Source organism: Aspergillus wentii (genome assembly GCF_001890725.1).
Source record: "Aspergillus wentii DTO 134E9 unplaced genomic scaffold ASPWEscaffold_2, whole genome shotgun sequence".
NCBI lineage: Eukaryota > Fungi > Ascomycota > Eurotiomycetes > Eurotiales > Aspergillaceae > Aspergillus > Aspergillus wentii.
Window position 1 is genome coordinate 616792 of NW_024467833.1, and position 27384 is coordinate 644175.

Here is a 27384-nt window from a genome sequence, read left to right on the forward strand (position 1 = left end):
GCTAGCTGGTGCCATAGTTAGCATCAGGGCCTGTTGTTGACTCGCTAGAGCTGGACCGCTGACGACGACGGAAAACTAGGGCGATAAGATGAAGATGAAGCTAATTGGGACGACTCATTCATCTTCTCTTCATAATAGTATCATAGTTCTATATGATATTCTCGCATAACTACTCAGTATACAGTATGCCTACAATACTCTATCTGCACTATCAATATCATCTGTAGACAGAATAAACCATCTCTAATCTATCCATCTTTAAACTATCAATCTATCATCTATTATAAGACTTTGTATACCCAAAAAGCAGACCGTCTTGGCCTTGGCAGAAACAGTAATTGCCCCCCTCCCATTGGCGGATTTATGCTGATCACTCCCCGAACAGGCTTAGCGCTGCCAAGGCTGTCCGGAGCAACACGCAGTCTTTTGGCTTGGCACGTCGCGTCGTGTGGGTTTTCCGAGGCTGCTGCGCATCAGGGCCAATCAGGGTCGAGCATCAGGGTTCTTCGGCAGTCAATTCTCATCCACATCCCGATGTTCTCTCCATCGCGATATGCTTATTGTTTGATATCCTCCTCTTGTTCCACCCAGCAGGCCGCGTACTGGTGGCTTGGCCGTGCTTAACCTGAATCACCATTTAAGCTCGTGGCTGAATATCGGGGAAATTCCTCTCGGTACTCGGTTCCAGACCCTAATTTTCCTATCCTGTGGAGTCTTTTGGAAATTTTGATGCGAATCAAGTAGCATTATTATTCTTCAATCTCGTGCACAAACATCACCATGGGTATACGTAATACATGTTATTATTATCGTGCGAAAATCCCGCAGAACTTGTCAAAATGCACAGCGTGCAGAAATCTCAAACCTCGTCTCAAACCTCCTTGTGCACCACCTGCGTAATCTTGCCAGAAACATCCTTCTCGGTGAGTCCCATATCCGCAGCAAAGGTGCTGTGTGGCTTCCACTTGGCAGAGGTACGCGGTGTTGTCTCCTCCATCATCTTGTCCACCTGCTCGAGTGTAAGGCCCTTGGTTTCGGGAACCAAAAAGTAGGTGTACACGAAGGCACATGCGCAGAGAGAACCCCAGATGAAAAAGACCTTGGCTTTGAGATTGCCCTTGTCCGTGTCGACCATGTAGGGAGTGATAACCGCGATAATCTAAGCAGTTAGTACTCAGTCCTCCGCTGGGCAAATTTGGGCCAGAACTCACGCAATTCCACAGCCAGTTTGACGCCGTCGACAAAGCCACGCCACGAGAACGGATTGGCAATGGATAGATCTCGCCAATGACAATCCAAGCTCCTGGTCCCCACGTCGAGGCGAACTTTTTTGCGCGCAATTGATGTTAGATGGGGTCCATATGTCTTCGTCAAGATAGGAGGACTCACGAAAAAGATATAAATGCAGATAAAAGAGATCATAGCGCTGACAGCCTGCTTGTTCTCTCCATCAGTGACACCGACGATAGCCACAATGAATTGACAGACAACCATTCCCAAAGCTCCCCAGAGAAGCAGTGGACGACGGCCGATCTTTTCCATGGTCCAGAACGAGATGGGGGTCGAGCAGACGTTGACAATAGTGGTGATCATACTGATCAAGAAGGGGTCATCAATCGTTCCAAGACTTTTGAAGAATGTGGTGCCAAAGTAGAAGACAAAGTTCACACCGGTCCATCTGTAAATGTTAGACTTGGTTAAGGAATTGTTGTCAGAAAACTTACTGCTGCATCATTTGGAGCGAGGTACCCAGAATAGTCCGACGAAGGTTACTGTTAGCCTTCCAGAGACTGCCCCGGAAGCAGTTGGCCCAGGTAGCGAAATAACCACCCTGAGGCATCGCCTGCAGCTCGTACTCATTGTTGGCAATGATCTCCGCCAGCTCCTGCTGAATAAACGCGGACTCCTCCGGCTGACCACGAACGCGAGCGAGAGCATGAGTCGCCTTGGCAATCTCACCCTTTCGGACAAAGTATCTGGGAGACTCGGGTAGGATAAGCAATCCAATTCCCAGAATCAAAGCCCAGGCAATCTGAATACCGATAGGGATACGGTACGAGCCAGAGTCAGTCCGGTTTTCGGTGGCATAGTCGACACAAGAAGCCAACATCAGACCGATGGTGACGCAGAACTGGTAACCTGACACAATGGCACCACGGACCTTGCGAGGGGCGATTTCAGACATGTACAGAATGATGATGGCCGAAACGAAACCAACACCGAACCCGGCGATCAAACGGCCAACGACGAGGAGGGCGACACTGGTGGACGCAGTCTGAAGGACGACACCGACGATGAAGATAGCACATCCGCTCACGATGGTGAGACGACGACCAAACCAATCTGCCAGATCACCAGCAATAAGAGCACCGAAGAAGGTACCAGCGGAGAGGATGGAGGTTATCAGCGATTTCTTCCAGGAAGGAATGACAAAGAGTTCTTCGGGGGTGGTATTGTAATCCTGGCAAGAACGGAGTCAGCAGTCATACTCATGGTAAATGGGAGGAACTCACCAGATGCTCGAATGTTTCGATGAAGTATCTCATGGCCATCACACCGCTGATATAACCGGAGTCATAGCCGAAGAAGATACCACCAAAGGCAGCAAACGCACACATGAGGTACGCTTTGAAGGTAACAGGAGCCTCGACACGTTCTGCATCGGTTGTCCCGGCGGGAATCGTCACCACAGGAGGGACATTCACGTCCAAGTGGGCAGCGTGCGCCCCAGCGTCGTCTGCCATGTTGTAGACGTCGCTCGATGAAGGAAATTGAGCGTGAAGTCTGAACGGGAGATGTTGAGAAGAAGAGAAGAGAGAGGGTAGGGATCAGAGAAAGAAGAACTCGCGGGGACGCACAGGACTTATAAGGCAAGAACAACCCGGGCCCCGCGAAATCCTTCCCCTTCCCTTTTCTTCCTCGCCGCCATAAAAAAAAGACAGGGGCATGTGACTTCTTCCCATCGCCATCATGGATTCGATCGCTTGGACCGTCTGGGGATACGGAGGTGGATCTGGGGATAAAAAAGACAACCAATCAAGTCAGCAAACAAAATGAGAAGCCATCTAGTCCGGCATCTGACTGGACGCCCAAGTCTGGAACTGCTGCAGTGAATGGACTGCAGGGAAAGGTACCGTACCGTAAACCCCGTTACTAGCCGTTTTTCCATACTCTTCCATGACAGACATGGATAAATGGATCAAAGTGGCAGCCAACCCCAGGATGGATGAGATGACCCTGATTAGCCAATCCATGCAGTGCAACCGCATCTAGACCGGGTCTCTGTGGTTTTCTCCAGCCATACAAACGCTCGGGCAATTTGGACTGGGGAAAACACCAGAAGGTTATTTTAGGTGCAGCCACTGAGAGGCGGAATGTCGGCGACTGTTCCTGGTTCGGGCTGGATGCCGGGGAAGCAGAAGGAGTGATTGGTTGGAGAGGACAGGGGTCGGAAAATCCAGCCTACCACGTGTGCGGATCTGGAGAAATCTCCGTTTGACAGTTATCGCTTAGGTAGAAGTGATGGTAGTTAAAGCACTTGATGATAATATAATAATAGTAAGCAAGATTGCTATACTGGATATAATGTAATGTAACATCACCACAATCAGCATACCAGTACCACCATAATCATCTGTACGACTCACCAGATGAAACCAGAATGCTTCCATCCCAGATCCAACCGAGGACTGGACTCGGGTGTCTCCGAGTACGAGAGTCTGTGTCGCATCACCCGACTTGATCTGAGAATCTTATCTCACGTGGCCTGTGGGTGGCGTGTTTCTTTCGCTTTTCAGCTAAAAACAGTGCCAAGGACCGTGGCTGGGTTGGCGCTTTATTCCGCTGGTCAATATATAGCCGGTACGATGAGAAGGAAATATTTTACTAGTAGAACTTTGTCTGACTCATTTCCTTGACTTTTAAAGGATTGAGTGTAATTCCTGGCGGTGAAATTAGAGAGGGACCAATGTCTCCGCTGCAAGATATATATTTCTGTAATCGAGACTAACACCCCAGATCAGCACGAAAGCAACGCGGGGATCCCCAGATATTCAACACCGGTGAGCATTTTGCGTTAGAAACCTGGAAACTGCAGCAGTCGCGATTTAAGTTGCTGTAAAATAAAATCAATCCAAGAACCGGTCAACCGATGAATGGTCAGGTAGTCATCTCGGGATCATCTCGGCTCGGATCTACGGTACCAAGGAACGGAGATTTCTTTCCATGCTTCTGGATCTACAAGAGATGCATTCTGTTTGATTTTTTCAAATTACTTTGGAATAGTTCTTCATTTTTAGTCACGTGCTGAGATTCTTAATTCGTGCTTAATGCTTATTCTGTTCATGCATAATGCACTGCTTACATATGATATTGTCATGCATTTATCCCAATTTGGTCATAACATCACCAATTATAAGTCTGTATAGCTGCAATATGACATCTTGCATATACGACATCCCACATTGGGCTGCTACCTACATTGGGCACAAACACCCTACCTCTACTGCATCCGAGTACATACAACAGCAAAAACCTGATATGTTCAACGATTCAATTCATCCTCGTTTATGCTACATAAGTTCGTAATTTATTCGCCTCCCTAACACCAGTTAGAACACACCCACCATCACAGTATAGTCTCACTTACAATGAAACGCAGTCTTCCGCCCTCGTTGGTGATCTTCTGGCTCAAGAACATGCCCTGGCGACCTCTGCTTCCACCGTTGATCATGGAGAGATCAGCCTCGAGCTTGGGTCCTTCATTGGTGTGGACGAGGGCGATGTTACGAGCACTCTGGGTGAAGTTGACGCCGCCCCATTTGAACCAGCCTGGAGATATCAGTTTGACTGAAGGGTATACTGTAGTGTGTAGAAGACATACCGTCACTGTTGCCGATGTGATCGTCCAGCCTGATCTTGGTGCCGTGGAAGTTACCGTTGTTGTCGCTGACGTGGCAGAGCAAGAAGGTGCTCTGGCCGTCCTGCTCGATGTGGATGTCCTTGGCGGAGTGGTGGAAAGACATGGTGAGTGTGTAGGTGGATAGAATAGAGATGGAGTCTAAGAAAGAGAAAGGGAGAGGACGAGGGCGGGATAGGTACTTATAACCCCGCCAAGGAGGGGCAGGAGTGGCAGTGGAGAACGCAGATACATACTGCTTGGAAACGCATCTACAGATCCGCTGCAGCTGAAGGTGGCCTTAACAGGCTGAAACTGTCCCGAGTGGGGCAAATGCGGCGTATTTATAGGAGTGGCTCAGCCATGGCGGGTGTTGATTGGGCCAGCTCAGCTGTGAGACCCTGACCCGATGGGGAAAACATGATGTCAAGGAAATCGTGGGCCGTGATGGTTTTCAGCTCATCAGCTTGATCAACGCTGGGATGCGGCATATTATTAAGAAATATGCTGGTCAGATACCAAGGTCCTACATACTTGGCAGTTGGTTTCTGATTAATTAATAATGGATTATGGATAGCCACCCAAGATGGTATTGTCTAAAACATCGTTGGAGAAGCTGCCCCTCCATTTGCTTGGCATAGGCAGCTATCGATCAATCTGAGTACTAGACAGCCCCCGCGGTATATTGCTATTCCATAATTATGATGAATGAGTAGAGTAAACTGCTTTCACTGTAGCACAACATTAGGCAACGATATATCAGTATAGAATAGATCATGAGGATAATGAGGAATGAATGGAATCAGGCACCATTTCTATGTAGAATTCACTGCATCCATGAAGATAAATAGACTGATTTTTCATTATTCGTCTTTTATTTCTTCTCTTCCATCCATCATCCAAGCATACAAACAAATCATCATTCTTCATTTATTGCCATACATTTATCCCTGTGGTCTTCTATAAGAAGCACCCAGCTAGTTCAATCAAGCACCTTTTATATAATGCTTCTACTGTCATATCGTTTCTATATACATTCTGCCTGGTTAAATCGTACCTTCCACGCAAGGACACATCGCAATGGCATCTGCCAGGCCCATTTAATATAAAGCCTACCATTGAATTGAAAAAGTCTGGGATGTCTGGTATAAACTAGTCATGTAACAAGAGTGAGTAATAACAAATACTATCATTATACTTAGGTATAATACCAATATATACTTTTAGTGTCAAGGACCGTTCGTCGGGCGAAATGATCGAGAGGTTCATAACCGTATTAGTTACAGAACACAAGGAAAAGGGGATGGCCAAAAGCCAGGTGTGACAGTCATAGAACGTGCCTTACAATTCATCCTCCACTTTCTACGCTTTCGACATAAAACCTTCGAACACAATTACGGAAGACACGAAGAGATACAACATACTAAATGACACTATGATCATTAAAATAACCCGAACATCAGCATAAATCGACTCCGCATCGGAGAGAAATCCTCCAAATCATCGTCACCAACGAATCTATCGGGCTTCCGGACCACGAAGCCATTCTGGTTGAAAAGACAGGTCACTATACAATCTGTCGTGTCTGACTCATGTAAGCTGATCATCGAAGAACTAGCATCTCTTAGAGAAATGTTATTCTGACACCCCCAGTCCAATATACTCTGACTTTCGATCCACGAATACAAAACGTTTTTCGGCAAAATTCGAATGGCCTCGATGGTGGCCATGTCCTGGCAATCGTTGAAGTCAAGGCTCGGGTCTTCAAACCCAACCCCAACAAATTTGACGGTATGATCTCATGGATGCACAATCGAATTGATCTGCAATATTTGACTGACTTGACACAATTAGAGGAATACACCTGTTTCACAGTCTTCAGCCCCTGCCTCAGGCGTCATACCAGTGTGCAGTGCAAATACATTGCGTCGGGTTTGTCCCGCACATCAGCCTGGCATCCCATATCCATCCAACACGAACCATGCGATGCATCAATGAGCATGCTGTCCAGCTTATGCTTGATATTTCAATGAGACACGGAGAAACGGCACAATACGTGATTATATCGGCCCTGCATAGACTGATCTTTATAGCCTGCGAGTCAAATCGAAATTCGATGACGAATTGAAACCGAAATACTCTGAAACCCCGTTCAGAAAAACGAAGATCGGCACCAATCAAACAACTCGGTATATGGAAGAAGCAGGATTTGATGCAAATAACGCAGATGCGCGAAGAAAAGCGACAGCCCATTTATGAAAACAGAAACTTCTTGATTGGGAGGAACCCAAAATCAAAGACATTGATCACCAGGTCAAAAAGAGGCAACGGCAAGGATTTCTGTGGGAAGGGGCACGCTATTGCCGCGAAAAACCCGCGAGACGGAGGATCAAGAAATGAACAATCAGGAAATGGATGACGATGAAACCGACATTGACAAAACAGAAAGCGAGAAAGAAGTCGACGAAGACCTCAATATGACTGAGGTCATCTCACCGCTAACTGACGGTCAAAATCATGAAATTTTTGATGATATCGGGATTAACGCGACAATAAATGAAGAAAGTGACAACCACCTTGACAAAGTACTGAACGCAAATCGAAAAGCGTACATTGATTTTCGCAAAAAAAAAAAAAAAAAAAAAAAAAAAAAAAAAATCAATGTAACAAGAGACGGTTCAAAGTCCCCTCGGACCAACCTGCTATACGGAGGCGGGGACCGAGAGGTACCAACACTCTTTGAGTTATATTGCGTCTGTGGCTACAAGACGCCGACTACAGCCACGATGGAAAGACACCATGCGGGATGCAACGGGGAAAAGGAAGCAGAAAAATCCATCACATGCAAATACGAAAGATGCAAATATAAGTGCAGAGAGGAATCTTTGCTAAAGTGGCACATGCAAAGAATGCATCATTACACCTCACAAGTATCCATTCGCAAAGGCGCATACTGTGGGAAGGATCATCAGAGCAATGGAAGACCGGAGATTACATTCACAAAGCAAACACAGGCACAGTGAGGCAGAGGATTTGGAAAAGATACCATACTGGTGGAGAGAAGCACGCCACGAAAACCAAAAGGAGAAAGACAAGAAGAATTAGATCATAGTATCATAGATATGCTCATGTACATTATGTAGTTGGTGTTATATCAGTCATGGATACATACGCCATTCCGCTATTTGGGGAATGGTTTTTCGAAAACTCTTTCCCCGAATGAGTGTCTGGTTTGGGATGTCGAGATAAGGGAGAATCAATGGCGAACAAAAGGCAGATTAGTTGAGTTGACAATGTATTCTCCACCTTTCTTTATACCAGAACAGAAATGTAGACAATCTACTCCACCATCTTCTATCAACTATAAGAATGACGAGAACTTCAACGAGCTAGCCTCATGTCAACCTCAGAGGCCAATCTTTCTCTTATACACCACACTCTAGACTGGATGCGGTTCATAGATAGAATCAATTTGCCATTCTGAATATTGAACTAGGTCCGGACACGAACAAAAGTTAACATCATCAGTTCATCACTTTTGTTAATGAACCCTCCAACCCTTCCCCCTTGGAAATATTGGAAATTAACTGATTGCCGACGAGGACGAGACAGTAATAACAGTGTCATAACACAAATATCGTGGCATGAAGTAGGGGAAACTAAAGAATGGTTGCAGAGACGGCCAAAATAATAGTCAGGAATAATAGAACAAAAGGCTTCCAGCCACTATCATCAAATCAAGACCTTTAAAGCCTCCAAAAGAATGTTCCTCCTAACCTTGGCTGGCTTATTCGACAATCCCATCAAGTTATACACGGCCATCTGAGCACCACGAACGCTATACTCCATGCTGAAGGTGGTGTCGTCCGGGATTTCTGAAAATTGACCCACGAGTGCTATGTTGGTGGCATGATGGGGAACCACCTCTGGGCGATCATGGTAAGCTCTCTTCAACAATGGCGATGTTCCCAGTGGGAAGACGAGTGGGATGGTGGTTGATGCAGCAAGGATCTGGTCCGTTGGAGCATTGAGATGGTGCAGCAATTCAGTCAGAATTTCCTCACCAGAGCACTCCAGCATTGTTTTCTTCACATAGTTTCCTTCCTTTTCAGGGGTCATGCCGTATCCCCAAACCACATACACTCCAAATGGCTGCTCTGTAAACAGAGGCTGGTTAGGAACACTGATGCTTAGAGTCCAATTGCTGTCGATGAAAGACACCAACGCTCCAACTCCGGCTTGATTTTGAGTAACCTTCTCGTACACCTCGAAGAATTGAGTGTCACGAAGAGTGACGGTGAAAGATTCAATCTTGGACTCATCAATGTGAGAACAGAAAGTCGACGGGTCCCCAAATCGGATGGATTTGCCGGACAATTTGGTCCACAACTCCCAGTCACCCGTCAAGATCTCGTTAGGGTCAGAGGGTGCACGGGGTGGGGGGGATTCATTGGACCCAACCACAGACCCAGCACTCATCGACCCCAGAGTCGCAATGACAATGTCGACCGGGTCGACGGTGATCAGGGAGGGCTCGCCATCCTCCAACAGTTCAATTTCAGAGACGGTCGTTGGACCACCCTCTGGATACATCTTGATATCGGTAACACTGGCATTGAATCGGAAGTCCACCCCTTCCTTCTCCAGAAAGGTCGTGATCGGCGCAATGACCGATTCATAGAGGGTGTAGTGCATTCGATCCAGCGCATCGACGTTATTGAGGTCTTGAATCTCCTCCAGGTATTTGGCGAGATGTCTCCGGAACTCGACCGCGCTGTGCTCTGGCTTCAAGACGAACCTAGACAGCATCAATCAGTCATCTTAGTTCTCCTTTGATATCTGGCGGTATCTCCTCACGTGGTTGACCACAGTTTCCAAAAGTTCGAACTGAAAAAGGACATGGCAAAAACATCTTCGATGCTCTTTCCAGTGAGCGTCCCATCACTCTCCATCATGAATTCGATGAGGCTGAGTCGCTGTTCCGGTCCTAGATGGAATCGCTCTTCTTCAACCCGCTGAGGTCCGGACTCGGAGTGTTTCAGCAGACGAGTGGACACTTTCCCCTGGTTTGGCTCGCCATAGCGCTCTAATTCTTGGATAGAGTCCAGTAAGGTATATCCTGGCCTCGCGACATTTGGAACCCGGGATAGAAGGTCTTCCACGCATGCACCGTGGAAATACGGAAGGCAGCCGGTGCGGAGGACGTAGCCATTCTCTGCATCACCGGCATTCTGCATGCCCCCGCCCGAGCTCAGGTGTATATCAAGGATGTGGATGTTCTTGGCAGGGACATCGGCATCCTTGATCAGATGGACTGCTGCCGCAAGAGACGCAATGCCACTGCCGATGAGCCACGCCTGTACATCATCTGGGTTGCGCAAATGAGATATTCCCTTATGAGTCATCTTCGGTATCGTTTTCTTAGGTTGTTTGAGTGAGAGCTATATAAAAGAAAATTAAGTGGTATGTAGCATACTGCAGGTGTGATTAGGCCTGTGTTCCCACTTGATCAATTTATTATTTGATCACAACATTCGTATACTCAGATTTGCCATTGATATCATAATTAGCAGTACAGAATATCCCAGCCAGTAGATTGTCTTGGCCTTCAGAACTAATATATCTCAATTACTTGGTGGTAGTACATTAAGTTCTAAGATACAGATCTAGACGCATCATCCAAGGCAGGTGATCACCCATCCATGGAATGGCTATAAAACGGGAGATGGGATCTATTGCTTCGCTAGAAATTATTTTTAATACTATGGGACTGCGATTAGAATGGCTATTTAATGAAGAACATTTTTCTAATAGGAATAGTGATAAAAAGTACGATGAACAAGTGAAAAGTAGAGGAATCAAGAAATGTGAAAACAAAGCTAGATTAGAGCATATCAAAATATTTGAGATCATCATTATCCCTAGACTCTAACATGGGTGGTGGCAAACTCAACCGATGGGACCTGGTTCGTGTCAAGCGGTTAACATCAAATGACTAGTAAAGATCACTTGAAGAGTTTGGACGCCTTTTTCAGTCTAGTGGTATTTTAATTATTATTGACTTGTCCCCTTCTATAGTGTATCTGTACTGAATTCAACACCAAACCCTCAAAACACCTACTAAATCAGAAAATGACAACGACGCTTCATATTACCCTATCGTGATTGGCTCTGGTCAAGGCGACACACCTCTTACAACAGCCCCTACGGAAGCAAACCATAAAACAGCCCTGATTAAACAAGAACATATCAGTGGCTGCTGTGTATTCTTATAATTTGCTAATACAAGCCATCCCGTGCTGGTATCCACTCTCCTCCAAGCACAAGACTCAAAAACAGACTCATTCTATATACCAACCCACAGATTCGAATAAGCCATAGCAAGGGCGTCAAAGGCAGATAAACTAAGAGGTATAAGTTATTGACAGCGAGACTGGATCAATATTAGGATTTACCTGAGGGCTGAGAGATGATGAATATCATGGAGATGGTCCAGTGTAGAATTGATAAATTGAATTCTATACGCAAGGAAAGTCCCTTCTCTTAATATACAGAGACCAAGATGACAAGGTACCAAGTACCGTGGGTATAAGTGGCTCTAAATAGGAACACGATACGTCATATCCTGGGGTTTCGCTAGATAAGGAATTGAGGCTTAGGTAATGACATCATAGTTACATGAGTATATTACGGCGCTTTCTTTATCAATTTTCTCTCAGATAACTTAGGTTAGTAATGTGATTAAGTTTTCAAGATTCAACGTCGTTAGAAGAAGAATATGCTCAAAAATCCATTCAATGTCGAGTAAATGTGCGCTGTGCTTTCCGGAATATGCATAGCCTTATTCCACCCACTTTCAACGGAGGCTTCAGGAAGTGATGGCCATAGATAAGGCAGAGGTTCCTGCCTCAGGCTCGGTTCTACTTGAGCAGTCTAAAGTCGGGGAAGTCATCATCTGTAACACAATCCTGATAGTCATCACCTCATGTGGATTATCAATACGGGGGTTTGTGGAGATGAGGTATCTGAATGGCCTGAGAATTGATGGCGGTCAGGAATCCTTTCTACGTTGTTTAAACTACAGAAAATCACTGACATTTTGTTTTTTTTTTTTTCTAGCCCTTTGCGTTGTTAGCTGGGTATGGTGCGCTGGGCTATTTCTGTATAACGTTTACTGAAAGAAAGCAATGTTTGCAGGGCTTTGCATTTATATTATGTTTTATTTCCATGTGGAGTAAGATTCCTTTCGTTTCTTTGGGCTATATAAGTATTATGGCTCATTCTTCTGACCATCTACAGTGACCAGATATGGCTATGGCCGGCATATGACCTTTGCTGAAGCAGACACGTTGGCAATGGTTACATTGCTGAAGGTATGAAAACTTCTAACTAGTTTGCTAGCGATATTGAACCAACACTCCATAGCTCAACTTTGTGACTCTTTTTGTCTATCTGATCTCCCTGGCCGTTATCAAAGCATCGTTCTGTCTACTATACATGAGATTGTTTCGAGCAACCTATGTCGCCCGGGCCTCTATGATAATACTGGTATTTATCGTCTGCCAATTCATTGAAGAGATAGCCGTTGTGATCTTCCACTGCTCTCCTATACGAAAGTTTTGGGATGCTGGGGATAAAGTACAAGGGCGATGTTTCAGCCTTCTGGTCTTTTACTACGTCTCTTTTGCCACAAGGTTGGTTACGGATCTTGTTATATTTGCGCTGCCAATCCCAATATTGCTGAAACTCAACCTTGAATCTTGGAAGAAAGCAGGGTTGATTCTCATGTTTGCGCTTGGGCTGCTGTAAGCCTCTCTCCCCCTTACCTTTACCCCATTTATCCATCTCCAACTACACATTGACACCTTCCCAGAGTCTGCGCGACAAGTATTATCCGTTGTACGTACCTGGAAGAGCTTCAGAATGATTTTACCTGTTCGTTGTATCGCAATAAAAACTTTGTCCCTCTAATTGACCGAGCCACCAGGGAACCTCGTTGCCCCATTGAACTGGTCCGCTGTGGAAGTTTGTCTTTTTATCTTCATCTCGTGCATTCCTTCGCTGAAAGCGCTGGTCAACTTTCACTCGCCGATTTTGCGCAGAGTCTTTAGGCTTTCCAGCACCGATGAGTCTCAACGATTCGACTCTCCTGAACAGAAAACCACAACAGGGCAAAGTCGTTTTAAAATTCGACCTGCGTATCATCAGCGCCATATGGACGTCGAGAATTCTGGGCTCCCTTCGCCATTGGTAGAGGACAGTGAGGAGTCAAGAGCCTACATGGCAGGTGGAAGGTTGGGGTGACAAATATCCAATGTATATTCTTCCTCTGTTTATTATATCAGAGCGGAAATATACACACACCTTCTAATCTATCATCTTATCCCGTAAATAATCCGCAAACCCCTTCCCAAACCCGTCCAACCGACTCGAACTACTCACCCCCCGGCCCAGAATTCCATACACCACGAAATGCACCGCCTGGATATTCGGAAACTCTACCCGTTCGATGAAAAACGACTCGTCCCAGTCCGTGCCAAGGAGTGTCTTCATTCTATCACGCGTCATGTACGAGCGCAGCCAGGACCAGTGGGATGAGTCGATAGGGAAGATGCCGACGTTGAGGTTTCCGCCTTTGTCGCCAGATCGGGCGAGGGCGATGTCTCCTAGGCGAGTATTCTGAGGAAATGAGAATGGGGATGGTGGCTGAGTAGGATCGTAGTTTGCTCGTGGCTGTAACGGGGAGTATTTTGGTGGATGGCCTGTTGGGAAGGATGAAGATGAAGATGAACCGTCGAGGATGTGGATCTTTTCGTCCAGATCAGCCTGTTTGATGATGGCGGGATAATACGCCAGAAATGGACGAGGGATAGCAGTTCTTTGGTCAAGAGAGGAATGGAAGCCAGAGAAATGCTTCAAGGAGATGTTCTTCAACGCCATCGATACAGCCAGGATATCCTGCGGCGACGGGGCAGTCATGAAGATGCGCAGATACGTCGTGCTGCTGGCCTGGTAGATGGGATTCGATGCAGGGACTCCGATTCTATGCGATCAGCTATCTTGATTTCTTTGAATAAGAGTAGACATACCGTTGAAACTCCAGTGTCTCCAGATTATCCAACACCTTCTCAGGCAGAAAATGACGGATTTGCTTCTCGATCAGATCCCACTTCTGCGCTGTTCCATATCCAGTTGCATTAAGCAGTAACTGCCCTTCATATCCACCGGGATAGAAAACAGCCAGTTTTGTCGTTTCCGGTGGAGGAGAGCCTTTGATGCCATGGACGCGCACTCTATCCCTCCCGACATCCCCAACGACAATATCATCGAGATGAGCAGCAACATCACTGTTCAGATATACACTGCCCTGCAACTCATACAGAAACTGACACCGCACTGTATCCACCGTCACCATTCCCCCCGTCCCCTCGTGCTTTGTCACAATACAACTCCCATCGGACTCGATCTCGGCAATCGGAAACCCAGGCTCGATGAACTTTTCCACCGGATACCCCGTGAACCCGGCGAAGTTGCCGCCAGTCACATACGCAGAACATTCAATCAGATGTCCTGCAACTAGCGATCCAGCGAGACGATCATAATCCGTATCGCTCCAAGAATGCCAGAACCAGGCAGCGGCCATAACGGGGCTGGCGTCTGCTACTCTGCCGCAGATGATGATGTCTGCGCCGTGGTGTAGGCCTGCGACAATGCCTCTTGCACCGAGATATGCGTGTGCTGAGACCATAGGGACAGGCTCGGATTTGTTGAGAAACGCATATGTCAGTGTCGATGAAGTAACCGCCTGATAATCCGCGTCGAGATGATGCAGTCCCTCTCGTGTCTGAGGCATACTCGGACCGACTTGATCATACACATCGTCGCCGGATAAATACGCAACCTTGACCTCGAGCCTTTTCTCACGAACCTACCAAATCAGCATCATACACACATACACACCCCAGAAAGAAGAGGAGAACAAACCAATCCCTTAACTCTCTCCGCTAAGCCCCCCGGATTCAACGCTCCCCCGTTGATAATCACCTTAATCCTCTTCTGTGAGATGACTTCAATCGTCTGCTGTAGCCCTTCCCACGCTGTCTCTTCGTATCCTGGGTGTTTTCCGGCTCGGTATGCCTCCGCGTTGTTGGCCATGTTGACTTCGGCGAGGTAGTCGCCTGTGATAAAATCCACGTCGCCGAGGGTGGCTTGTCGGTACATTTCGTATGCGGGGTCGCCTGTTAATTAGCACCCATATTGACTATAGGGACATGGAGAGAGAGGGATAGGTACCATGATATCCAGAACAATTCGCAACGCGAACCGGGCGTCGGGGTTCAGACATATTGACAATAAACTATTCGATATTTGAACAGTTTTCAAAGAGCAATTCGATGGTACGTATGCCTTTATATATCACTGAAAATCAGTTGGAGGGACAGCTGCATGTGTTGTCATTGATCTCATTGATCTTCCTGTTTCGGTGGCGAAACACCGCGGGCCGAGGGGCTTTCAAACTCCGCGGGGTTTTATGCGTCCATTATCCAAGTATGAGATGCATTGTTGAAAGGGATGACCATTTCAGGGGATTTGTATTTGATTATCCAATTATTAAATTCAAAGTCTGGGACTGCAACTGATAGATAGTATCCGGAACCAAGGTAAGACTATCCAGCATAAACATCCAGTCCCTCGAGATTTCCCTCCGCCCTCCACTTCTCGATAATCTCAAGGTACTTTGCTATTCCACCCCCAAAGACCGCCTTTCTTCCTTTCAACACCTTACCCTCAGCGCACATGGTATCACTTCCGCCTCCCTCTGCGTTAAGATATCCCGGGGTGCAGTTGGTCATTCCTGCAAAGGCTTTGGCATGAGCGAGGCACAGCTTCGTCCAGTCTTCTTCTCCCGTGGAAGATGGTTCAATTATAACCTTACTCTTACCCTGTTGCCTTATAGCTTCGGAAATTATGTACGAAACATGACTCGAGAGCTGATCAAGAACAAATCCAAAGTTAGGCGAGACACCAGCCTGACTTGTGCCCGGGAAGAAGAGGTTCGGGAAATCGTGAGTAACGACGCCGTGCAGGGTCGCGACTCCACGAATCCATTTCTGATCCATGGTCGTTGAATTGCGGCCTAGGATTGGAATATCAGCGCGCGAGGCGGGGCTGGGTCGTGCGGAGATGTTGTAGCCGGTACTGAAGACGATAAGGTCAAGGTCGTACTCTGTGTTGTCGGGGTTGACGATTACCCCGGTCTTGGTGAAGCGGTTGACGCCTTTGCCTTGTGTGTCGACGAGGGTGATGTTGTCCCTGTTGAAGGTTTGGAGGTATCCATCGTGAAAGCAGGGTCGTTTACACCAGGTCGAGTACCAGGGTTTGAGCGCTTCAGCTGTTGTTTTGTTTTCGACGATGTCGTCGACACGCTGGCGCACTCTGTTTTGGCTTTCCATATCTCTGCTGTGTAGCGTATCCAGGTATGATGGCTCTAAATTCGACGGTCCCCCGACCAGGGCATTGTAAGTTGATAGCTTAGTCCAGCCATCATCCACCAAGTCAACTTCTGCTGGTGGTATGATCGAGGAAACGAAAGCATCAAAGTTCTCCGCACGCTGTCTCTGCCATCCTGGACCTTTGGATTTGACCTCCTTGTCCCACCACTCTGCGTCTGTGGTACGGTTGTCTCGTCGATGGACTGATGAAGGGGTACGCTGGAAGACGAAGAGTTCTTTAGCCCACTGGGCAAGATGGGGTATCGCCTGAATGGCCGTAGCACCGGTACCGATAATCCCCACCCTTTTGTCCTTGAGGTTCGTCAATTCTGGGGCTTCAGGTGATCCGCATGTATAATCGTAATCCCAGCGCGAGGTGTGAAAGGTGTGTCCGTCATATTCCTCCATCCCAGGGAAATCGGGAACTTTGGGGATATTAACAACCCCCGAAGCGAGGATGACAAAATCCGCAGTCAGGTTGACCATTGCCTCGCCTCCATTCTGCAGGACATCTGCCTTCCAGATCAAGTTCTCTTCATCCCAGAGTAGACTCTTCACGGCAGTTTGAAAGACACCTCGACCCTCCAGTCCCCATTTCTGCGCGATACGCTCTGCATGCTCTCGCAATTCATTCCCCGGCACGTACTTCTGCGTAGGCATGTATCCCGTCTCCTCCAGCAAAGGCATGTACAGATAACTCTCAGTGTCACACATCAACCCCGGGTATCGGTTCCAGTACCATGTTCCTCCAAAACCCCCCGCAGAGTCCACGATGAGAATTTCATCTGCAGTGAAGGCGCCAGACTGGATCAAGCGGACAGCGAAAAGAAGACCACCATACCCTGCTCCCACTATGAGGACTCGATGGTGTTTAGGGAGGGGTGTATTCTCGTTTGTTGCTGGTGTAGACCAGGGGTCTCGAAGGAGGGACTTGAGGTTGTCGGTAGAGCAGAGGTCGAGATACTGGTTGTTTCCATCGGTTCGAAGTCGTTTTGAGCGTTCTTCGTTGTATTTGAGTCTCGTTTCGAGGAAACTATCGTCTGGTTTGTAGTCGCCCATGATGAATGATGATATCTGTCTGAGTGAGGAAAGGAAGTTGTGTCACGATGGGGGAGGTAGGAGGGAAGACTCATTTAACAGAAGAGGGGAGCTTTGGGGTCCTGCATGACAATTCACTGCTGCATTAGACCCTGCATGTGCCATGACAGGATAATTAATTATAGACAGATATTGCTTGGTTTAACTTCCAATATGATAATTATAGAAGATAGCTCATCATACATATGATATATCAGATAAATTTAACTTCAATACTCGGGTTTCTGTCAAAAGTGCAGTCTCATCTCACAACGCAGGAGGCTATCTTCATGAGTTGTACAATGCATTATCTGGGATAAAATGCATAGAATTGCATATAATTGCATAGTAAACTATTCATAATATAGAGCACAGATGCCTAGAGAGAAGTTATATGGCCTAGCTGGTAATTAAAGAGCACTACTAACATTGCCTGAAAATTACTGAAGATGAGAAGGATAGATTTTATCTGATTTTATTCCATTTTATCATATATACTTTGGTATTCCTATTTCTTCTCTGATGAAACAATATAATTATGAATTCCTTCATGATTTCTGCAGGTATTTCGGAGGGAGAATAGGTCTTCACAAAGTGTAAATACCACTAGACAAATAGAAAACCTATAGTAGCTAGGTAATACAAGTTATAGTAACAACCCAGGAGATATATCTTAGATATGCAGATTATCTCACGGCATCAAAACATACAGTCTATTGAGCCCCAAATTGAGGCTATTCAAAAACGTGGTCTATCATTCTAATATCAGGCTAGATTAACAACCCGACCAATAAGATCCTCAGATCAGCCTCATGAACCGGCGCGATCTAATGCCCTCACCGTCTGTTGAGCATTGCTGATCGTTACTCGATCTCGTCTCCCTGGATCTTGCCATCCCAATACACTAACCACAACAGGCAAAAGCCTCATCCTTCTTTGTTCTCCATGACCCCTAGTGCCCAGGTTTCAAATCACCTGTTCATGCTCTCTGACCGACCCAGATCAGGTCGATCTAGGTATTTCAATGAGTGCCCTGGTCAAAATGGCCAGCCTGACTGCTGTTTTCCAGTCTCGTCTCCAGAGTCACAATGAAGTTCTGTCCGAACGCTGTCGCGCTGCTAAGCGTCTTTCAGGACGTCTGTCCTGTCACCAAATCAACCTGCGTATGTCCAGCTATCCATCCAATGAGGTTTATTCTCCGCTAACAGACCTGGCGAACAGTGCACTGCCCTCTACAATTCCCCGCTTTCCAACCGTCTCATTCTTCCTGACTCCCCCCTCTACGAAGCCGCGGTGAATAACCATTTCGCGACAAACGCGCCTCTCTATCCTGCTTGTCTTTTACAGCCTGAATCTGTGGAAGATGTCTCGCGAGCAGTCTCGCTCCTCGTCGAGACGGACGATGGTTCCCCTCAATGCCAGTTTGCTGTTCGAAGTGGAGGTCACGCAACGTGGGCGGGTGCATCTGGGACTCGAGACGGAGTTACAATCGATTTGTCCAGGATGAATTCGACAATCTACAATGAGAATAACTCCACTGCATCGATCATGGCCGGAGCGCGATGGGGATCGGTTTATAAAACACTAAAGCCATATGGAGTTGCGGTGACAGGAGGTCGGGATGATACTCTAGGTGTTGGGGGAATTCTGATGGGAGGTGAGTTGGCCATATCCTAGGGAGAGATATGGGCTAACTATATCAGGAGGATTCTCTTTCTTTGCGGCTCGGTATGGTCTCCTGTGTGACAATGTAGAAAACTACGAGGTTAGACTTGACTACCATTGACTCAAGTACCGTCTAACAGTTCTAGGTTGTTCTGGCTAATGGTGAAATCGTCAACGCAAACCTCGAATCAAGCCCCGACCTCTTCAGAGCGCTCAAGGGAGGATCCAACAACTTCGGAATTATAACCAAGATCGACCTCCGAACTTTTAAGCAAGGTGATCTCTGGGGAGGAATCATCGCACATGATCTCTCAACTACTTCACAGCAAATATCCGCTCTTGTCAACTTCACAAACAACGTCGCCGATGACCCTCATGCCTCCCTCGTCAGCATCTGGCAGTACTCCTCGACTCTAGGTAAAATAGCTGCCAGCGGAATGCAGTATACAAAGCCAGTCAAGAGACCGGCTGCATACCGCGAGTTTCTTCAAATCCCGAGTGTTGCAAATACCTTTCGATTCACCGATATCTTCGATCTGATGAAAGAGACCGCACCACCCGGTGGAAATCGTATTCGTTTGTTAACTCTGACTTTTGGGAATGACGAGCGGGTTTTGCGGAAGCTCCTTGATGTTCAGGATGAGTTGGTCGAGGAGGTCAAGGCTAAGGTACACAGTAAGGGGTGGGACGTTGTTAGTTTCTTGCAACCGCTGCCTAAGCTTATTGGAGAGTTCAGTGAGAGGAATGGTGGAAATGTACTTCCGCTGAATCGGATGGATAAGAACCATCTCTGTGAGCCCTTCTCCACTTCTTTCTTTTTTCCTTCATGCTAATAAAATAGTATACCTCTCCTACATTTCCTGGGATGATAGCGCCGACGATGCCCTCTTCCGCGACACCGGCGACAGGCTAATCAGCCGAGTCAGCGAATACGCCAAATCCATCAACGAAGACAATGGCTTCATCTACATGAACTACGCAGACAAAGTCCAAAATCCACTTCGCAGCTACGGAGAAGAAAATCTTCAACACATACTGCGCGTGGCCAGAAAATACGACCCAACTGGGGTATTCCAGGTTCAGGTACCAGGGGGGTACAAAGCGAGTGCGGCATGATTGATGAAATGAAGAAAAGGTAGCTATGGCTGATTATTTGGATAAAAGCGTCTTTATGGAGGAGGGCATCTATCTGGAATATTGCATTGAATACAGAAATAAACCAATTTCTTGGATTGATTAAATTTCAATGGTTCCGTGGTACAGCATAGAAATTTCAGGCACAGCCTTTTTTCCCCGCTATACGAACTATGACGACATAGGCTATCCGCAAACACAAACAATTTTATATCAACTCAACACACCAACAAAAGATATTGAAAAATCATCAAAAAGCCCCCGCATGATAATGACAGCTCAATATCTAAAATGAGTCATGATGATCTTCAGCTCTGGCCCAGCTAAACCCTCGTCTATCTAGCAGTGCCTTCATAGCCCTCGCTCGACCCACTGCGGCTGAACGATGAGCAACCCTGCTTATGACGATCACTGACGCACCCCGCCTTAAATATCTGAACTGTCCTGAAATCTCATTCCATCATCAAAAAACTTCTTCATTTATATCAATTATCATGGACTCTGTACAGCCCAAGTCCCTCATTCCCCTCAGCCGGCCTGAGATCGCCGCCCATTTCAAAGGGCTCATCCAAACAAACCCCACCGTCGACAATGTCAACGCCATCAACGAGGTGCTTGTCGATGCTGTGTACAGAGAGGCGATTCCGTCGCCGATTTACGCGATCTGGCTGCTCATCGCGTGTCGTCGTTCGCCGCAGCTCCTGGTGAAGGCGCTTCAAGACCGCACGTCGAATGGTGTTCGCGCTGCAGGAATCAGTGCCCTCTTCCCTATTTTCCGTAGTGCGGGATGGAAATCGCGCGGATGGAATGTTCTGGGTGGTGCGACCGGTGTCAAGAATATCCTTGATGGACTGTCTGTGCAAGAGAAGAAATCGCTTTGCAAGGCTATCACACTTCCACATAAGAATGTCCAACATCGAGACGCCATCACAAGCTGTGTTGAGGAGTTGCTACGTCTTCTGCCGCAATATGTTCGAAATCAATTACTGTGGCTCTACCCAGTTTGCAGCTCGGAGTTTCTGCATGAGTTGCTCCCCGTCACCAAAGTGACGCGCTCTTGGTGGTTCCTGCATCGAGCTGCACCGTTGCATACTGATTTGTTTCGGCGGATTGCAGTGGGGAGTGCCTCTGCTCCTGTGGACGTGAGGGAGACTATCATGAAGAGCTCCTTCAAGCCGCTCGTTCGGTCTTCGACTCCGTACACGCCTGTCTACGTTAAAGATGCACCTTCTAATCTGCCACCAGGCTTGTTGTTTTATCTTGACTTGAATCAGGCCTTGGAAACCGAGCAATTACCGGAGGATAGAAGCAACGAAGAGGACTCATCATTCGACTTTATCGATGATATATTGGGTCTTTGCTCAAACAGCAAAATCCCATTTGACGATATTTTGGTCATCTTCAAGAAGGTCCTTCCTCGATACCTAGCTGGTAGCACGTACTGGGTCGATGGATCTTTCACAAAGGAGATTGTCTCCTCCTGGTCGGTGGCTAAATTTGGCTCTATCAGCGACAACGCCGAGCCTAGTATGAAATCACTATCCTCTGCAAGCCACCCCTCGAGGCCATCAGCACGCCACATCGACGATCTTGAGTCGCTCATCGCCCAATGTATCCACCAAAGCACGGAGAGAAAACGCGTCGATGCCCTCTACAGTACTCCCTACCGCACAATGGGCGCCGTGAAAACCCGCTTTGACTTGCTCATGGCATCAAAGGCCGTTCTTGATATTGTTTGCCCAGAGGCAAGACTGCCGTTCCTTACTCTTTTGTGCAGCCATTCGAAGCTTCTCAATTTCGATCTCAACTCGTCTCCGCCATCGGAAAGAGAGGTCAAACTTCTCCCCATCTGGCATTTTGATATTCTCGACACGTTACCAGCGACGGATTCTGAGCGGCTGTTCTGTCGATCGTTGGCTATTCTGGGAGGTGACGAGTTCATATCTGTTATCCCTAACCTGAACGATTTGTACTCTTGGGGACTTGATCGGGATGCTCAATCTCTACTGAAGATTAAGTGGGCGGCTGAAAGTCCCGCTGAAACGGACTATGCCTTCACTCACAAAAGTATGTTTTCCTATCCACGAATATCCTGACGGGATGCTAACGACAGTAGTCATCAATGAAACCAAAAAGGAATCTGAAAAAGGACGAGAATCGTCCGACAGACTGACCAAGGCAGCATTAGTCGTGAAAATGGCTAGGAGTAGCTCTTCTCTGGACATCTTTTCCGACGTCGTTGAATGGAGCAAACGGTATATTCGCGATCATGTATGCATTTCCCCCTATTTTCATTGCTGGATGGATCTTACTGACTTGCATAGGAAACTTTTGTCCAACTCATGGATGACCATATCTTCCAAAGCGAGACGGCTTCAGTTCTGTCTTGCTCTAAATTTCCAACCTCGCGTCAGCCAAAATCGCTATCCGAGCTACGTGGAGCTGTAGAGAAAGCGCACAAAACGGTCAAACTCTTGCTGGAGATTCTCCAGCTATCGATGCATGAGCCACTCGATTTCTACGCAGCTACCATGCATACGGATACTTTCTTTGTCCATCTTGTCGCGCAACGCGTGATTGGCGTTCAGACCTATCGCAAAGCCGGTCTCGGAAACGAAGCGGAATTGAGCGAATTTCTGCTCGAGTCCTTGATCCCAATCATCTTGAACTACGAACAGGCAGCTTTGCCTGGGGATAAGGATTTCTACTGGGACAGCGAGAGAGGTCTTATCACCTGGTTGGATGATGTTGGCTCTCTCGAGTCCCGGCCATATGTCCTCCGATTTTTGGATCAGTTGGCTCAACAACGTGATGCGATGTGGCAGGAAGAGCGCAAACGCGAGCACCCGGAAATCGCTACACAAGGCGAGGGATGGGTTAAAGGATTGGACATTAGCTGCCTTCTTCCGAGTGAGCGTTGGGCAGAATTCGTGTGGGCAAATCCTGAGGCTGCCCCATTCGTGTCTGCTCGATTCAAGGAGGTTCTATATGGAGCACCAGACGTGATGCTTACTGTTGTTCCCGAAGATGATGATCCAGAATACCGCAAGGTCGATTCTTTAGAAACAGCGATCGAGCTCTTCCTTCTCGGGGGTAACACTAAGGACAAGCAAGACCGGTTTATGTCCGTCTGGAAGCATTACGCGGATATTCTGCAGCCGAGTTCGCAAAATTTCGTTATCTTCCGCGACTGGATGGTTGCACTGGCCAACAGAGCCGGTTTGTACCAGGCTGCCAGGATAATAAGACCCCTCCGACTTCCTGCTCCCACTTATTGGAATGACTCGGAGTCCACATGGAACCCACGACCAAATGTTGAGTCTGAGGATTCGGAAGATGTGCCGAAGATGGTACTGCATTACCGCATGGACCCCAGCGATCCCAGTCCAGACAGTCTTCGGGACTCGAGAGATGATCCCCTTGCCACCTGGACTTTGAAGACTGATGCCTCGTCGCAACCACCATTGATACATACTCTGTCTCTTGAGACACGCGAAACCCTCGTTATCTCTGCTGTGCTATTCCTTCAAACACTTGCAGACAACAAAGCCATCTTGGAGACTCCATTCCCTAGTGAAGGACCCCCCAGATACCCTCGCATCTCCCTGGATGATGAGTTTGTGGAATCGGTAAATGACTCCGATGAGGAAGACGCTGTCAAGAGCGCAACAAAGCTTCTCAAATCAACAGCAAACACCGTCCCAGCACACATCCTCCGTAACCTGGCAGTTTCCTTGCTTGACACACTCGCTGAACTCCCCAAGACATCAGACCGTTATGGCATCGTTCAAACAGCCACCTTTGAGGTTATCAAGATTCTACCGTACACTGACCGTCCGGATCTGGCCGTGGATGTGGCATTGCGCGTGATCGAGAACTTCCCTGAACAATCATCGTACCATCGTCAGCTGAGACTTCTCAGCCTGGGAGAAAGACTTGCGCCTGAGGTTGCAGAGAGGTTTGTCAATCAATTCCTGTCCATCATCCAAAACGCCTACAAGAGTGGAGGAGAGGAAGAGAAGTCCCGCTCGAAGGTCAAGATCACGACTGTCAAGATGCTCGCTCAGCTCATCCCTGACGCCGACTTTATCTCTCCTGCTACTGGTCTTCACACTCTGAAGACCCTTTTCACAACTGTTGAGCATGAGAGTGTTCGAATAGAGGGGATGCGTGGAGTTCTGCAAATCATTTCCCGCACAGATGACGACGAGGTATACAGATACTTCAGCGCCGCTGCTGTGGTTTCAGGCACTAATGAAGGAAACGAAACCACCCCGACAGACTGGGATGTGGCGGAGAAAGGAGGGGACTTACCGACAGTCTCCAGATGGACCGACCGTCCTCTACTTAAGATATTCCTCATCGAGGCGTCCAGCCTTCTCCCTGTGCACCGTCGCACCGACTACACGCAGAACGTCCTGATTCCATTACTCCAAAAGTCCACCAAGCAACACACGCGCTGGATGAACCTTTTCCTCGCCAGGATGAAGGTCACCCTAGACCAAACCGATGTGATCAATTTTGGACCGTCTGTCCCTGATATGCCGAATACTATCTTTAAGCAGTGGAAGGATCATCTCCCCCAGTCGTACCTCAGCGAGCATCGTGCCTGGGCCATGGGCTATCTCAAGTATTCCACTTTGGACCGCATCACCAAGTCCTTCTCAGAAATTAATAATGGCTGGCGTGAGACCAACGCCGGTCAGCACTGGCTTGAGTTCATGTCTAGTCGATCTAACGCCCGACCATTGTCATCTCTTGATGAGGCATTCAAACAAGCCATCAAGGGCAAAGCCACAGGTGAGCTGACTGCAAAGGCTCTTGGCGACGAATACATCCAGCGAGCCGCAATAATCGCTAGAAATCCATTTACTGTCATCACGAAGCCCAATCGAAGCTGTGTTTCAGTCAAGTTGATCATTGACGGACTCTCGTCGTTGTGCTCTCACCGCACCACCTCTCCAGACGACCAAGCACAGCAAATGCTAGAGGCGATTGTGTCCGACATCGAATCCTTACGGACGGAGAATTGGCAGAGCAGCCCTGCCACCACTCGAAACCCTGTGATTCTACCATCCCAGCTACAACTGCAGACTCTTGTACTCCCCACCACACCTAAGCCGATGACCAAAGAGCAGAGAGCGAAGTTTATCAACGGAGTACTTCCATTGGTAAAGGACTGTGCAGAGAATCCTATCCTCATACCCGAGTTCGAGCACATCAAAAATACGGTCCAGGCTGTCCACCAAGAGGACAAGTTGCCGTGCGCCGTTCGACTAGGTGGTGCGAATATTGACGAACACGCATCGCTGTATGGGTCTTTGAAGATTTCGTTGGCCAAAGTGCTCCTGGAGAAGACCTCCTCGACCGACCGTGAACTGGATGAGGATGTGGTGGAGATGATTCAAACGTGGAAGGAGAGTCCGGTCGAGTGGGTTAACAGGCTTGGATGGGAGATTGAGATCTACTCGTCGAAACCGCCAACCCAAACCTCCTGGGCATGCTCCGACGAGTAGACAGTATTTTATGTCTGAGATTAGCCGAGTTTATATATCCCTTTTATTCAAATGACGATAATCAGTTTATACCATAAAAAATACCGAGTAAGCGTAGGTATGATGGGAAGTGGGCGTATCGGGAGCATTGTAATATGGTTCGCGTGTTGGTAGAAAAAGATAGGCTGTTGGAGTGGGTGGTTGCGTTGACTTGATGTCCCCATGATATGTCTCACTTAAACTTATGCCAACAATTTTCCCAACATCTTTTGACACATCCCATCCCTTACTCAACAGTCTTTGGAACAGCCGAAACACAATTCAATTATAATGACAGCCAGTATAACAATATTAAAACCACCCAAACAACTTTTTTTCCAAACCATCTCCATCCAAATGAAACATGCATCATCAATACTAATCATACACGTATATTTACAGCTAAAACAACCCAGGAATCAACCGACTCGTCTTCGAATGCCACTCCTCCCACTCCTTCCCAAACTTCTCCTTCATCATCATTTCCTCATCTTGAATCCTGCACAAAGTCTGCCAGATGGTGCCGGCCAGCACGAGTAAAATCAGAGGAAGGCCCCATCCATCCAATGCCTGCCTGGTACTCGGGCTGAACCAGCAAGCAAGCGGCCCATCCCATCGAAAGAACAATCCAAAACAACCCGAAATGACCAAAAACTGGCCTGTGTAGCTGGGGTGTTGCAGATAGCGATACGCCCCGGACGTCACCAGACGGTCCGGAGGAGCGATGTCAAAGGTAAAGTTGCGGCCCAAGGTGCGGTAGGCAGGAAGACGAATCGAGGCGCCAACGAGGGCTATTGCGACAGCTAGAATGGTTGTTGGGGTCCAGGAGAGAATGTTCGAATTGACATTGGAAGGATTGGGGCAGACTTGAGGGGGAAGAGATTGGCCGTCCCAACTGCGGAGGAAGGAGAGCATGGCTTGGGAAAGGAACAGGAGACTGCCGATTTTACGGGCCAAGGGCATAACGACATTGTTGGAGACGTATATGCGATCGATTTTATAGCAATTCTTCGGAGGGGGGTTGGGGGAGGTCAAGCTGAGGACCCCGCAATAGCCAACAAGGAGGATGAATGGTGCGAGCATTTTGAGAAGAGATGAGATGAAGAGATAGTAGAACGGTTGAGACGGCTGATGCGATGACAATATTTATGGTTGACGGGATGTGAGCTGTCTTAATGTCATATGGAGCATCACATATTACCTGTCTACTGTTATCCCAATACGGACATCTTGAAGCAAATATATGCATCTGTTCTCCAGACTATCTATTGAAGAACGCACGAGCTAAAGAAATTATAGATGAGTTTTAAAGGGCACTAAAATACATATGACCTGTACTTTATAAATGTAGACTCGGGTATATTTATTCTCGTCTTGACATATCTTATCATGAATCGCGAGGGGAAGCAATCTCCGACCAGAAAACGAGATGCGATACGGTGAGCTCCGATGGATGCCATGGCTGCCATGCAGCATAAACGACTATTTCAAATTAGTCTTAGCATTCCTGCATTTCTGACTTCTTATCAATAATTCCTTTTATTCTCCGCCTGGACTTGCCGCATTCTGTTACTCTTTCAACCAT

General features: G+C 47.4%; 12 protein-coding genes across 12 annotated transcripts; 6 read left to right on the forward strand and 6 right to left on the reverse strand.

Moving 5' to 3' along the window:
* The first annotated feature begins 204 nt into the window (after nt 1–204).
* ASPWEDRAFT_35902 (uncharacterized protein) lies at nt 205–829 on the forward strand. The gene has a single exon (XM_040834326.1). The coding sequence runs from the start codon at nt 364–366 to the stop codon at nt 622–624; it is 261 nt and encodes an 86-aa protein (XP_040691951.1). The 5' UTR covers nt 205–363; the 3' UTR covers nt 625–829.
* Nucleotides 830–871: 42 nt separating this feature from the next.
* ASPWEDRAFT_148413 (sugar porter family MFS transporter) lies at nt 872–2918 on the reverse strand (the record flags this gene model as incomplete). Its single annotated transcript, XM_040829552.1, has 5 exons — nt 2514–2918; nt 1725–2461; nt 1390–1678; nt 1212–1325; nt 872–1159 (listed from the first exon to the last, which is right to left on the reverse strand). Exons 1-5 carry the CDS (start codon nt 2742–2744, stop codon nt 872–874), a joined length of 1659 nt encoding a protein of 552 aa, XP_040691952.1. The 5' UTR covers nt 2745–2918.
* Nucleotides 2919–4588: 1670 nt separating this feature from the next.
* Nucleotides 4589–5024, reverse strand: ASPWEDRAFT_168197 (CVNH domain-containing protein; the record flags this gene model as incomplete). The annotated part of the gene is made up of 3 exons (XM_040830265.1): nt 4589–4600; nt 4649–4830; nt 4883–5024. The coding sequence occupies 3 exons, from the start codon at nt 5022–5024 to the stop codon at nt 4589–4591; spliced, it is 336 nt and encodes a 111-aa protein (XP_040691953.1).
* Nucleotides 5025–6035: 1011 nt separating this feature from the next.
* Nucleotides 6036–7316, forward strand: ASPWEDRAFT_24229 (uncharacterized protein; the record flags this gene model as incomplete). The annotated part of the gene is made up of 6 exons (XM_040832584.1): nt 6036–6042; nt 6100–6160; nt 6361–6491; nt 6551–6688; nt 6752–6829; nt 7054–7316. 6 exons carry the CDS (start codon nt 6036–6038, stop codon nt 7314–7316), a joined length of 678 nt encoding a protein of 225 aa, XP_040691954.1.
* A 225-nt stretch (nt 7317–7541) lies between these two features.
* Nucleotides 7542–8274, forward strand: ASPWEDRAFT_35904 (uncharacterized protein). The gene has a single exon (XM_040834327.1). The coding sequence runs from the start codon at nt 7684–7686 to the stop codon at nt 7918–7920; it is 237 nt and encodes a 78-aa protein (XP_040691955.1). The 5' UTR covers nt 7542–7683; the 3' UTR covers nt 7921–8274.
* A 73-nt stretch (nt 8275–8347) lies between these two features.
* ASPWEDRAFT_126654 (oleate hydratase) lies at nt 8348–10378 on the reverse strand. Its single transcript, XM_040829211.1, has 2 exons — nt 9755–10378; nt 8348–9695 (listed from the first exon to the last, which is right to left on the reverse strand). The coding sequence occupies exons 1-2, from the start codon at nt 10300–10302 to the stop codon at nt 8630–8632; spliced, it is 1614 nt and encodes a 537-aa protein (XP_040691956.1). The 5' UTR covers nt 10303–10378; the 3' UTR covers nt 8348–8629.
* A 1263-nt stretch (nt 10379–11641) lies between these two features.
* ASPWEDRAFT_318186 (uncharacterized protein) lies at nt 11642–13304 on the forward strand. Its single transcript, XM_040833584.1, has 7 exons — nt 11642–11947; nt 12017–12036; nt 12095–12131; nt 12197–12270; nt 12323–12702; nt 12771–12832; nt 12885–13304. Exons 1-7 carry the CDS (start codon nt 11776–11778, stop codon nt 13199–13201), a joined length of 1062 nt encoding a protein of 353 aa, XP_040691957.1. The 5' UTR covers nt 11642–11775; the 3' UTR covers nt 13202–13304.
* On the reverse strand, nt 13195–15242 carry ASPWEDRAFT_148420 (acyclic terpene utilization AtuA family protein; the record flags this gene model as incomplete). Its single annotated transcript, XM_040829553.1, has 4 exons — nt 13195–13940; nt 13987–14825; nt 14882–15135; nt 15191–15242. The coding sequence occupies 4 exons, from the start codon at nt 15240–15242 to the stop codon at nt 13265–13267; spliced, it is 1821 nt and encodes a 606-aa protein (XP_040691958.1). The 3' UTR covers nt 13195–13264.
* Nucleotides 15243–15470: 228 nt separating this feature from the next.
* Nucleotides 15471–17470, reverse strand: ASPWEDRAFT_35909 (flavin-containing monooxygenase). Its single transcript, XM_040834328.1, has one exon. The coding sequence runs from the start codon at nt 17446–17448 to the stop codon at nt 15565–15567; it is 1884 nt and encodes a 627-aa protein (XP_040691959.1). The 5' UTR covers nt 17449–17470; the 3' UTR covers nt 15471–15564.
* Nucleotides 17471–18554: 1084 nt separating this feature from the next.
* On the forward strand, nt 18555–20247 carry ASPWEDRAFT_57064 (FAD-binding oxidoreductase; the record flags this gene model as incomplete). Its single annotated transcript, XM_040838322.1, has 5 exons — nt 18555–18629; nt 18688–19123; nt 19170–19231; nt 19278–19923; nt 19973–20247. 5 exons carry the CDS (start codon nt 18555–18557, stop codon nt 20245–20247), a joined length of 1494 nt encoding a protein of 497 aa, XP_040691960.1.
* Nucleotides 20248–20496: 249 nt separating this feature from the next.
* Nucleotides 20497–25843, forward strand: ASPWEDRAFT_35910 (uncharacterized protein). Its single transcript, XM_040834329.1, has 3 exons — nt 20497–22332; nt 22382–22536; nt 22590–25843. The coding sequence occupies exons 1-3, from the start codon at nt 20760–20762 to the stop codon at nt 25779–25781; spliced, it is 4920 nt and encodes a 1639-aa protein (XP_040691961.1). The 5' UTR covers nt 20497–20759; the 3' UTR covers nt 25782–25843.
* Nucleotides 25844–26043: 200 nt separating this feature from the next.
* On the reverse strand, nt 26044–27111 carry ASPWEDRAFT_35911 (methyltransferase family protein). The gene has a single exon (XM_040834330.1). The coding sequence runs from the start codon at nt 26760–26762 to the stop codon at nt 26202–26204; it is 561 nt and encodes a 186-aa protein (XP_040691962.1). The 5' UTR covers nt 26763–27111; the 3' UTR covers nt 26044–26201.
* Between the last annotated feature and the right edge of the window lie 273 nt (nt 27112–27384).